Consider the following 14,007-nt stretch of genomic DNA (forward strand, 5'->3'; position numbering starts at 1 on the left):
CACCACAGTTCGAAAGCATCAATTCTTCGGCCCTCAACCTTCTTTATGGTCCAACTCTCACATTCATACATGACTACTGGAAAAACCATTGCTTTGACTAGATGGGCCTTTGTTGGCAAAGTGATGTCTCTGCTTTTTAATACACTGTCTAGGTTTGTCATACCTATTCTTCCAAGGAGCAAGCATGATGATCTAATACAAAACCCTACTAGTTCAAGGTATTCTTCTATAGGAATCTCTTATCCGTGGTCAGTTAGTTCTCTACTGTTTAAATACTTCTAGATGAGGTAACTCCCTTGTTTTTTTTCTCCCACTGAACATACTAGTTCCCAGATTTGTTTCTTTTTTCTTTTAAATTAACATATAATTGAGACCCTGATGCTGGGAAAGATTGAAGGCCGGAGGAGAAGGGGACGACAGAGGATGAAATGGTTGGATGGCATCACCGACTCAATGGACACGAGTGTGAGTAAACTCCAGGAGTTGGTGATGGACAGGGAGGCCTGGAGTGCTGCAGTCCATGGGGTCGCAAAGAGTCGGACACAACTGAGCAACTGAACTGAACTGATGTATAATATTACATGTTTCAGTGTACAACATAGTGACTGACAATTTTTAAAGGTTATATTCCATTTGTAGTTATTCTAAAATATTGACAATATTCTTTGTGCTATATGATATATTCTTGTGGTTCCAACCAGTCCATTCTAAAGGAGATCGGTCCTGAGTGTTCTTTGGAAAGAACGATGCTAAAGCTGAAACTCCAGTACTCTGGCCACCTCACTCAAAGAGCTGACTCATGGGGCAGGAGGAGAAGGGGTCGACAAAGGATGAGATGGCTGGGTGGCATCATCGACTTGATGGACGTGAGTCTGAGTGAACTCCTGGAGTTGGTGATGGACAGGGAGGCCTGGCGTGCTGCGATTCATGGGGTTGCAAAGAGTCGGACACGACTGAGCGACTGAACTGAACTGAACTGTGGCTTATTTTTCTATACATATTAGTTCATACCTCAATTCCCTGCCCCTACCTTGCCCCTCCCCCTTTCGCTCTCCTCACTGGTAACCACTAGTTCATTTCTATCTGTGAGTCTGTTTCTTTTACAGGTTTGTTTCTTATATCATATACCTACTGTCAGAATTGTTTCTCTGGACATATCAATGTCTCTTTTAAAGTTCTGCATCAAAATAGAACTTTCATGTCAGAGATGAGATCTGACTATTCCAGAGGAAAGTGGGAAAACATTTTGAATGTGTTTAGCATCATAATTTTCTGTTAATATTGTAATTTCCAGATGTGACATTAGGCAATCAACCAGGAAACACTGAATACTGTATTGTGGGACATTGCTATAATATTTTCCTAAAGCATCTTGTCATCGTCTACAGGCTGCCATATTTCAATTCAGTTGTCATCTTGGGTACCAAAGTATTAAATAATAGAACCAAAGTGACTTATCCAGTGATCGTAATACAGTTACATCATTAAAAAAAAAGAACCACTTTCGCTAGTTTATTAATATCTAATTAAAGTTGAAAGTTTTAACACATTCACAAACAACAGAAATAGAATACCTGCTCATACTCATAGGTTCTGGTGAAAAAGAGCCCTTAATTGGGCAATAGGCAGGTACCCAGTAGAGAAGAAACAAGAGAAAAAAATACAACTTTTCCTTTTCAAGGTTTATAATAGAATAGTTGCATTATTCATCAATTAAATATATATCTTCATTTCTAAAGATTTTGTCTACATGAAAACAACCTAAATGTCCAATGATAGATGAATGGATAAAGAAGATGTGGTACACACACAAACACACATACACACACACATGCACACAAACACACACATACACATGCACACAAACACACACACACATACACACAAACACACACATACACAAATACACACACAAACACATATACACACTGGGATATTACTCAGCCATTAAAAAGAAGGAAATGCCATTTGCAGCAACATGAATGGACCTAGAAATTGTCATACCAAGTGAAGCAAGTCAAACAAAGACAAGTATCACATGAGGTTCATATGTGGAATCTAAAAAAAAAAAAGTGTACAAAAGAACCAATCTACAAATAGAAATAGAGTCACAGATGTAGAAAACAAATATGGTTACCAAGGAGGAAAGAGGGGATGGAAGGGATAAATTGAGACTGACATATACACACTAATACATATAAGACAGATAACTTGCAATGACCTATATTGGAATAGAATTTTTTAAAAAGTGGATATAGGTATACATATAACTGATTCACTTTGCTGTACAGCAGAACTAACACAACATTGCAAATTAACTATATTCCAATACAAATTAATTTTTTAAAAATAAAAATTAACAAAAATTTTTATGAAGATGTGGTATGTATACATATATATATATATACACACACACACATAATGAAATATTACTTAGTCATTAAAAAGAATGAAATAATGCCATTTGCAGCAACACGGATGGACCTAGAGATTATCAAGGGCTTCCCTGGTAGCTCAGCTGGTAAAGAATCCACCTGCAATGCAGGAGACCCCAGTTTGATTCCTGGGTTGGGAAGATCCTCTGGCAAAGAGATAGGCTACACACTCCAGTATTCTTGGGTTTCCCTGGTGGCTCAGCTGGTAAAGAATTCGCCTGCAATGCAGGAGATCCCAGTTTGATTCCTGGGTTGGGAAGATCCTCTGGCAAAGAGATAGGCTACACACTCCAGTATTCTTGGGTTTCCCTGGTGGCTCAGCTGGTAAAGAATCAGCCTGCAATGCAGAGACCCGGGTTCGATCCCTGGGTTGGGAAGATTCCCTGGAGAAGGGAATAGCTACCCACTCCAGTATTCTGGCCTGGAGAATTACAACTGAGTGACTTTCACTTTCCCTTTCAGAAATTATAGTACTAAGTGAAGTCAGAAGCAAAGACAAGTAACATGATATCACTTACATGTGGAATTAAAATAAACACAAATAAACATATCTACAAAACAAAAATAGACTCAGAGATATAGAGAAAAGATTTGTGGTTGCCAAGGGAGAAAGAGAGTCAGGCTGGGAAGGATTGGGAGTTTGGAATTAGCAAATGCAAACTATTATATATAGGACAGATAAACAATAATGTCCTATACTGTATAGCATAGGGAGCTCTATTCAATATCCTGTGATAAACCATAATGGACAAGAAGATGAATAAAGAATGTCTATATAGGTATAACTGAGTCACTTTGCTGTATGGCAGAAATTAAATACAACATTGTAAATCAAGTATACTTCAATAAAAATTTTAAAATAAAACAAAATTTTTGTCTAGATTATTGAAAATTATAAAATGAAACTTTATCTAGCCAAAAAGGAAGTTGATTTCAGATGAAACAACCTTTACAGATAATTCATACGTAGCTGAGCTCCAGATATCTCTTTCCGCCATTAACTGTTTAATATCACTCTCCATCCTTTCTCTTTGTAATGTATATAAGTCATGATATTCTTCTACAATTCTAAAAGAAAAATTAAAAAACAGATACATAAATACATATCTCAAAAAAATAACTTTGTTCTAAAGCAGGCAATCTGTTCCTTTAAAACTCATCATAAGGTAATTATGGCATAACTGCTGGATATGTTAGTAACATTAATATACAGGGAAATAGAAGAAAAAATATTCACATTTTATGTATAAATCTTACAGAGGTCTTAAGGAAAAAGATTAATATATTGTTCTCTGCTCTAAACACTTTTCATCGTATTCTTCTTTATTCTCTAGAATTTTCACACCATGGTATTCCAGTGGTATAATAACAAGATATTTAATAAAAAATTCTAAATAAATGTAGTAGTAATATAACTGTTTTTAGCTTTTTAGAATTCTTTACTAAGAAGATACAAAGGCACAAAGCCCAATAATTGTGAGCTATATTTTTAAATTATATATAATTAGCATAAGATTTAAAGAAATTCTATACCAATCAAAAGCTTAAGTTTAATTAAGTACCTTTATCTTAAATCTTTTTTCTTCATGTTTACCAAAATATATCTTTTCCTTCTAACTGAATTAAAAGCCCTTCCAAGATTAAATACAAACACAGAAGTTATAAAGTGATTGGCAGCTTTTCACAAACCTTTTGAAACACTTCCTCCTAAAGAATATTAGTTATTCCCTGGTGGCTCAGTGGTGAAGAATCTGCCTGCCAATGTAGGAGACGCAGATTCTATCCCTAGGTGGGGAAGATCCCCTGGAGAAGAAAATGGCAACCCACTCCAGTATTCTTGCCTGGAAAATTCCATGGACAGAGAAGCCTGGTGGGATACAGCTTATGTGGCTTCAAAAGAGTTGCACGTGACTTAGCAACTAAACAACAACAAGGACACTAACTTTTCCGAAAGAATAAAAAGCTAGTGACATAAAATTCTTCTGATTTCATTGAAAGCCATTAGCCACTAACATCAGCTCCTAAAGCCTCCTTCTATTCGGAGGCTTCGACTTGTTCAAACTGCAAAAAAATTAATCACCGTAGATGTCACATACATGCAGATGAATATACATGTAAAAATTCAACAAGCTATAAGCTTAACAGCTACACACTAAAATTAATGCACTAGCTATGCACTAAAATTAATGACCCTTGTTTATAACAGCCAAAGAAAAAATGCAGAAATAACTTTAATGTCCAAAAACAATGGACTGGCCAAATAAAATACAGAATGTAGCTCTCTGATGAAAATACTCTGTTGCTAATTAAAGATCATGTTCTTAATACTGTATTAATACTTAATACTTAATTAGCATTAATTAATAATATATTATATATATTATATAATATATAATATAGTAACATAAGACTTAATAATTAATACTTAATAAAGTATTAATACTTAATACTGTAGGAAAAATGTTTGTGTAAAACATAAAACAAGAAAACCCAAATTATAATGGTCTATATTCAGCTTTATGATTTAAAAAAAATACATAGAAAAAAGAAAAACATAATGAAATAGTAATAGTAGTTAACTCTAAAAGAATTGTGAATGTTCTTTATTTTCTTATTTATGTGTGTCTGTATTTTCCAAATTTTCAACAAAATAATCATTATAAAAATATTACCTGTAATTTCTAATCACATGCAAAACATGAACCATCCTACTTCAGAACCATCAATGTTTAAAGAAAGTGAGACCTTTTTCCTCTCTTTTCTTCCCCTTCTCTTTGATTTTAGAAGATGTTTTGTTCTTATGATGGACATTAGCACAAAAGAAGGTCTAGTTTATTTTTTTAATTCATTCAACAAATATCTGTTTAGTGCCTGCTATATCCCAAGTAATATTCAAAACTAAACAAAAACTAAAAATAAACTTTGCCCTTATAAAGTTTATTTAGAAGAGCTAATAAATAAATTAAAGTAAAACATACTATATTAAGTAGTGATAGTGCTGTGGATAAAAATAAGTCAGATAAAGGGGATTAAGAATATGAAGTGTATTACAATTTTAAATAGAGGGATCAGGAAAGACCGTATTGACAATACATTTGAGCAAAGGTTCAAAAGAAGGAGGGAAGAAACCATACAGCTGCCTGGGGGAGAAGGACTCCAGGACCTAAAGCAGGCCACCCTAGTGCGTTTAAAGAACAGCACAAAGACAAGCAGATTTAGAACAAAGTAGAAGTCAGAGAAATTCTGGTAGGAGGAGTCCTGTGATTTTTTTAAAATGGTCTTTTACTGTAAGATAGGGAGGTACTGAAGAATTTTGAACAGAGAAATAACATCATTTGAGTCAAGTGTTAAGAGATCACACTGGCTGGTGTGTGGAGAATAGACTCACAGAGTGTAAAGCCAGAAGTAAAAAGGCCATTTAGAAGTTTATTGTAATACCCCAGGCAAGACATGAAGATGGTAGTAGTTAAAGTAGTGACGATTCTGTATATATAATGAAAGGAGAGCTGACAGAATTTGCTAATGGAGACATGTGAGAGAAAAAAGGGATCAAGGATAATGCCAGGACTTTTTGCTGGAGCAACTAGGAGGAGGGAGTTACCATTAACTGAAAGGGGAAGAGAATGTGGGAAGAGCAGATTTGAGGGGGAAGAACAGGACTTCAGTTTGGAAATGTTAAGTATCTAAGCAAAAACGTTAAGTCTGTTGAATACATGTCTGGGATTCAAAGAAAAGACTGAAGCTAGAGATCAAAATTGGTGTACATGGGTGAAGCTGGAGATAGAAATTTGTGAACTGAGAGTATATAGATGTGGCATTTAAAGCCAGGAAACTGAATAGATTCTCCTAGGAAATGAGTATAGAAAGAAGAAAGATCCAAGAATGAGCATGCCAACACTTAGAAATTGGTGAGATGTAGGCAGAGAAAACAAACTTATGGTTAACCAAAGGGAAAAGGGAATAGAGTAAGGATAAACTGGGACTTTGGGATTAGCAGATACAAACTCCTATATATAAAACAGATAAACAAGATCCTACTGTATTAAACGGGAACTATGTTCAATATCCTATAATAAATCATAATGGAAAGGAATATGAAAAAGTATATTTATATATATATTCTATCTCCAGCTTATACATATATATATATGTGTGTGTGTACACACACACACACACACACACACACACACACACAAAGCTAGTGGAGGCAAGAGAATCCCAGTTGAGCTATTTCAAATCCTAAAAGATGATGTTGTCAAAGTGCTGCACTCAATATGTCAGCAAATTTGGAAAACTCAGCAGTGGCCACAGGACTGGAAAAACTCAGTTTCCATTCCAATCCCAAAGAAAGGCAATGCCAAAGAATGCTCAAACTACCACACAATTGCACTTATCTCACACGCTAGTAAAGTAATGCTCAAAATTCTCCAAGCCAGGCTTTAGCACTACATGAACCATGAACTTCCAGATGTTAAAGCTGGTTTTAGAAAAGGCAAAGGAACCAGAGATCAAATTGCCAATATCCGATGGATCATGGAAAAAGCAAGAGAGTTCCAAAAAAACACATCTATTTCTGCTTTACTGACTATGCCAAAGCCTTTGACTGTGTGGATCACAATAAACTGTGGACAATTCTTCAAGAGATGGGAATACCAGACCACCTGACCTGCCTCTTGAGAAACCTATATGCAGGTCAGGAAGCAACAGTTAGAACTGGACATGGAACAACAGACTGGTTCCAAATAGGAAAAGGAGTACGTCAAGGTTGTATATTGTCACCCTGCTTATTTAACTTGTATGCAGAGTACATCATGAGAAACACTGGGCTGGAGGAAGCACGAGCTGGAATCAAGATTGCCAGGAGAAATATCAGTAACCTCAGATATGCAGATGACACCACTCTTATGGCAGAAAGTGAAGAAGAACTAAAGAGCCTCTTGATGAAAGTGAAAGAGGAGAGGGAAAAAGTTGGCCTAAAGCTCAACATTCAGAAAACTAAGATCGTGGCATCTGGTCCCATCACTTCATGGGAAATAGATGGGGAAAACAGTGGAAACAGCGTCAGACTTTATTTTTCTGGGCTCCAAAATCACTGCAGATGGTGACTGCAGCCATGAAATTAAAAGACGCTTACTCTTTGGAAGGAAAGTAATGACCAACCTAGACAGCATATTAAAAAGCAGAGACATTACTTTGCCAGCAAATGTCCGTCTAGTCAAGGCTATGGTTTTTCCAGTAGTCATGTATGGATGTGAGAGTTGGACTATAAAGAAAGCTGACTGCCAAAGAATTGATGCTTTTGAACCGTGGTGTTGGAGAAGACTCTTGAGAGTCCCTTGGACTGCAAGGAGATCCAACCAGTCCATCCTAAAGGAGATCATTCCTGGGTGTTCATCAGAAAGACTGATGTTGAAGCTGAAACTCCAATACTTTGGCCACCTGATGTGAAGAACTGACTCATTTGAAAAGACCCTGATGCTGAGAAAGATTAAGGGCAGGAGGAGAAGGGGACGACAGAGGATGAGATTGTTGGATGGCATCACCGACTCAATAGACATGAGTCTGGGTGGACTCCAGGAGCTGGTGATGGACAGGGAGGCCTGGCATGCTGCAGTTCATGAGGTCACAAAGAGTCAGACACGACTGAGTGACTGAACTGAACTGAACTGATACACACACACACACACACAAAACTGAATCACTTTGCTCTGCAACAGAAACTAACACAACACTGTAAATCAACTATACTTCAATTAAATAAATAAATAAATAGACATTGGCGAGATGAAAGGAACCTGTAAGGGATATCAATAAGAAGGAGCCAAGAGTAAAGGAGTAAACTAGGACAGCATAATATACTAAAATACATTGTTTTAAGTAAAAGCAACTGGTCAGTTATGACAAATGCTGCTGGTAAGTCAAGCTAAATGAGAATCGAGAATGGGCCTTTGGATATAATAATACAGAAGTCAATGGTGACTCTGACAAGTGCAATTTGGTGGAATGGTGTGGTTGAAAGCCTGACTGGAGTGGGTTCAAGTGATAATGGGAGGACAGAAAGTGGAGAAAAGGAGTACGACAACCTTTTGAGGAAGTCTGTTGTAAGGGGAACAGAGAAATGAAGCCACAGCTAGAAGGGGATTTGTCATGCTCAGAGACTTGGAAGTTTTTATGTATGGCTTTTGGGTCTAGAGAAGGGTGGTTTTCTTTTGTTATTATTGTTTTTAAGATGAGAGCAATTACGGCATATTTATATACTGATGTGACTGATAAAGTAGAGGGAAATATTAATGATACAGGAGAAAGAGGGAACATTTGCTGAAAATATCAAGAGTACTTAAGAGCGGATGTAATAGGACACAAGTGGAGAGACTGACCTTAGAAAGGAGACAGTTTATCCATAGTGAGAAGGAAAGCACGAATGTATGAACACAGATGTAGCGGGGTGGGGAGATGTAGAGAGAACTGAGCTCTCTCTTCAATTTCCTTCTGTATTTTAGAAAGCAAGGTCATCAGCTCAGAAAGAGAATAGAGAGGTAGTACCAGAGATCAGAGGATAAAAGACAGAGTATAAGGTAGTTATTTACTAAGATAACAAGGATGACTCAGCTACAGAAAACAGTAGTACATTCAGCGGACAAAAGATGATCAAGGTACCCCTCATTCTAGCAAGTGATAAAACAGATTACAAGTCAGAAAGTTATTTTTGAATTTATATTTTGTATAAATTTGTGTTTTTCTTGACATTTAGAAAATACGGTCACTCTTTAACATGTTAAAAAAAAAAGCAAAAGATAATGCTGGATTAAAAGGCACAGAGAATAAGATACAATGTGTGGTACTAGCTTGGGTACTGGTTTGGACAACCCAATGTAAAATTAATTTCGGGAATAATTAAGAACGTTCAAATAAGAATTGGGTGGGGACTTTTCTGGTGGTCCGGGGGTTAAGACTTCATGCTTTAAATGCAGGAGTCCCAGGTTCAATCCCTGCTCAGGGAACTAAGATCTCACATGCCACACAGTGCAGCCGAATAAATAAAGTTTAAAAAAAAAAAAGAATTGGGTAATATATGAGGTAAAAACTTGCTGAAACAGGTATGGATTATTGACTGAAAAAACAGGCTAATAGTATGTACAATACAATTTTGGTTTAAACAATGCACATATGCACATATACATAGAAAAATAGATCCATAAGAATATACACTAAGGTATTTACAGTAGTAATCTATAGGGAGTGAAATTGTGATTTTTTTAAAATTTATGTTTGATTGTCTGTATTTATTGATTTTCTTAAAAGGCACATGTACTGTTTCTATGATAGTATTTTAAATCAACTAAATAAGAAATTAAAATGCAATCAGATGTATCTTTTGATACATACCCAAGAGCTTCCTAGTAATCAGAACTCTAACAGAAAATGAAATAGAATAGAAGTTAGAAAACTACAGCCTGTGGGTCAAACCTGGCCCATCGCTTGTTTTAGTATACCCCATGAGTTAAGAACTTTACTTTAAAATTTTTTTATGTATTTGATTTACTTTTTAACAGTTTTCAGTGGTTAAAAAACAATAGAATAATATTCTGTAGTAAATGGAAATGTTATAAATTCAGATTTCAGTGTCAGTAAATAAAATTTTATCGGAACACTGTGATGTTCTGGTATTGTCCTTGGCTGCTTTTGCGCTACAATGGCACACATTTACAAAGGCAGAGTTGTATTAGAAACTGTATCTCACCATCTGGCCCTTTACAGAAAAAGTCAGCTAAGCCCCTGAAATAGAATAACAACATTAGGACCTCAGTAGAGTCACTAACATCTAAAAGAGAACTAGATGCACATTACTAACTACTAACTTGGAAAATGCAAACAAAAACCGGATACATTTTCATATTTATAAGACTATGAAAGATATGTGCAAAAGGGAAATCCCATACACTGATTAGAGGATACACTGGTACAACTACCTTGGGGAGTATCTGGTAACATCTAGCCAGATCTGGTCCCATCACTTCATGGGGAAACAGTGGAAACAGTGGCAGACTTTATTTTGGGGGGCTCCAAAATCACTGCAGATGGTGACTGCAGCCATGAAATTAAAAGACGCTTACTCCTTGGAAGGAAAGTTATGACCAACCTAGATAGCATATTCAAAAGCAGAGACATTACTTTGCCAACAAAGGTCCGTCTAGTCAAGGCTATGGTTTTTCTAGTGGTCATGTATGGATGTGAGAGTTGGACTGTGAAGAAAGCTGAGCACCGAAGAATTGATGCTTTTGAACTGTGGTGTTGGAGAAGACTCTTGAGAGTCCCTTGGACTGCAAGGAGATCCAACCAGTCCATCCTAAAGGAGATCAGTCCTGGGTGTTCTTTGGAAGGACTGATGCTAAAGCTGAAACTCCAATACTTTGGCCACCTCATGCGAAGAGTTGACTCATTGGAAAAGACCCTGATGCTGGGAGGGATTGGGGACAGGAGGAGAAGGGGACGACAGAGGATGAGATGGCTGGATAGCATCACCGACTCAATGCACACGAATTTGGGTGAACTCCAGGAGTTGGTGATGGACAGGGAGGCCTGGTGTGCTGCGATTCACAGGGTCGCAGAGTCTCAGACACGACTGAGCGACTGAACTGAACTGAACTGAGCAAGACAAGGCTAGAATATGCCATGACCCATAATTCCACTTCTAGGTTTTACATCCCTGGAAAACTTTCATACAAGGAGACACAAGATGTGTATTACAACAGTATGTGAAAGAGTTAACATATACAGTGAGCTTTATGTATATTAACTCCTTCAGGAACTGCCGTAATTTTAAAAACCTTCAAATTCTTCTAAAAAATTTTATTTCTTGAAAGAAGGCGTGAAGCAAATATGACATAATGGCTAACATTTGGTAACTCACCTGGCATTCTTTTCAGCATCTAAAAGAGCTTGTGCCAAATCTCTGTGGGCCTTCTCTGCTTCCTTTGTTAATTTTATATCATGTGCCCGAACCAGACAGAGTTCCCTGAAATAGAGCGAGCCAATTTTACAGTCATAGCTGAAGATTTTGAAAAAGTTTCTGCCTAGGAAATCAGATTTATACTCAGGAATCTTCTCAGTTATCATGTCTATATCTCTTCCCAGTTTTTCTACCCTATAAACCAAGGCAAGAAATCTAGTGTTCATTCAAGTGAACTCTAACCAGGTTTAGCCATGGAATCAGACAGGCTAGAAGAGGCAGAGCTCTCTAGAGAGAGCTCTCTAGAATGGAATGAAGGCAGACACTGGCAGCCAAGGCCTTAAGGCTGCTCTATCCTACCCTCTGGCATGTCTATTCTATTGTCTTCACTCCTGCCACTAACATCTTGCCACAAGGTTAGCCGATCACAAAATGTGATAGCTATTATACATACTGCTTATTCTCTTCGGGATTTGAACTTTAATATCCATAATCATGGCACTGCTCTGTAAACCAGATTAAGATAAGCACCTCTATTTTGGAAGGAAGAACAAGAGTCTTTTCCCTATCAAATACATACACACAGAGCCCTAGTTTTGTGTTAACCTATGTAACCCATGTCTCTACATCTCTATCTAGGCCTTTCTGTTGCAAAAATTGAAATGAGAGTAAGAGAGTCCTTTAATCATTCTACTTTCCCTGGGTATCTTTCACTCTCTTTAGAGACAAAGCTTTGATAAGCACAGCTGTTACCTGGTCAGTTCCTCAATAACATTCTTAAAATTGTACAATTCTTCTAAAATGCGCTGGTCCATCACTCGCTGAGTTACCATGTCTTTGTAGAAGTCAATCATCTGCCGGGCAATTTGGTCAAGCATTTGTACGTACCGCTCTCTGCGTGAGAAAAAGGAAAACAAGACATCAGGCAGAAAGGAAAAGGAGCCAGAAAATATGTGAGATAGAAAAATAATTTTAAGGAAAGAAATAGTGAACAGACACTCATAAAAGCTATGTGCGAAGAACAAGCTAGAAAAAGAACTAGGCTGTGAATTCTTGCCATGCTCCTGAGTGAATTTTGAATGCCGAGTGAATGAACTATGGAGAATTTTAACCAGAGCCATAGTTATTTGGAACATAATGTCTGAGATGTGAAACAAAATAACGACTTCTTTTATTTCTTCTTCTAATTTAGAAACTCTATGAGGATAAAAATTATGTCTTACATATTTATTCATTTACAACATCTGACAGTATCTTGAATACAGTGGGACTTTTATAAATTAAATTCATGAATAAAACCACTTTTCTCAAATTGACCAAAATGTTAAAGGACACCAACTGTAAATCCCTAAGTACAGTAAGTAATTCCTCTTGCTTCTGAACAACATCAAACAAAATATTTGGAAATGATTCTAGATGATAAACTATGAATACCATAACTGAGAAGTCTTCATTTATTTTAAGTGATCTAGGTATTATATTCTAAACACTGAGACCCCAGGATTATAATATCTTTGAGTTGGAATAATCATTTAGTTGAATCTCTCACCCCCTGACAAAAAGAATTATCTACCCCTTGCTTACACACTTAAAGTGACAGGGAGTTCATCAGCTCAGTGTGCAGCTCATTCATTGGGAAGCATCAATTTTTAAAACACTTTCTTTAGGATTTTCCCTCATGGCGATATAGGAACAACACACTCTGAAGGGCTTTTCCATTAAAACACAACTACAGGATGAACCTAGAGCCTATTATACAGAATGAAGTAAGTTAGAAAGAGAAAGACAAATATCATATATTAACGTATACATATGGAATCTGAAAGACAGTACCAACAATCCTACGTGCAGGGCAGAAAAGGAGATGCAGACATAAAGAACAGACTTTTGGACACAGTAAGAGAAGGAGCAGAGAATGCAATGGCACCCCACTCCAGTACTCTTGCCTGGAAAATCCCATGGATGGAGGAGCCTGGTGGGCTGCAGTCCATGGGGTCGCTAAGAGTAGGGCACAACTGAGCGACTTCACTTTCACTTTTCACTTTCATGCGCTGGAGAAGGAAATGGCAACCCACTCCAGTGTTCTTGCCTGGAGAATCCCAGGGACAGGGAAGCCTGGTGGGCTGCGGTCTATGGGGTCGCACAGAGTCGGACACGACTGAAGCGACTTAGCAGCAGCAGGAGGAGAGGATGGGACGATTTGAGAGAATAGCACTGAAACATATGCATTACCATATGTAAAACAGACAGCCAGTGAGAGTTTGATGTATGACACAAGGAACCCAAAGCCGTGCTCTGAGACAACCTGGAGCGATGGGGTGAGGAGGGAGGGGGAGGAGGGTTCAGGAGGGAGGGGTTACATGTGTGCCTATGGCTGATTTACGCTGATGTACGGCAGATGCCACCACAATATTGTAAAGTAATTATCCTCCAATTAAAATAAATTAATTATTTACAAAACACACACACAATTATATCCATGATAAAGCATACTTTCTGAAGTATTACTTCACTCGCAGAAAGAAACACAAGCCTCTAGAAATAGAAAAACAAAAAAACACAACAGCAACAAACTAAATACAGTAAGCTAACAATGGAGTGGGAAGTGTAACCAGTAAAAAT

The 14,007-nt window shown here is 37.3% G+C and overlaps 1 protein-coding gene across 4 annotated transcripts in view; it reads right to left on the reverse strand.

Annotated features, from left to right (window-relative positions):
* Positions 1–14,007, reverse strand: part of AXDND1 (axonemal dynein light chain domain containing 1) — a 79,504-nt gene that overhangs the window by 46,155 nt on the left and 19,342 nt on the right. For all 4 annotated transcript variants that reach the window (XM_086343583.1, XM_086343582.1, XM_086343585.1 and 1 more), the window contains 3 exons: positions 12,139–12,279; positions 11,347–11,451; positions 3,383–3,503 (listed from right to left, as the gene is read on the reverse strand). In XM_086343583.1, coding sequence (XP_086199709.1) covers positions 3,383–3,503; positions 11,347–11,451; positions 12,139–12,279 — 367 coding nt within the window. The remainder of the gene's footprint in view (positions 1–3,382; positions 3,504–11,346; positions 11,452–12,138; positions 12,280–14,007) is intronic.

The sequence above is a fragment of the Bos grunniens genome, chromosome 16 (assembly GCF_055505025.1).
Source record: "Bos grunniens cultivar Pamir isolate PY7600 chromosome 16, Bosgru_T2T1.0, whole genome shotgun sequence".
Lineage (NCBI taxonomy): Eukaryota > Metazoa > Chordata > Mammalia > Artiodactyla > Bovidae > Bos > Bos grunniens.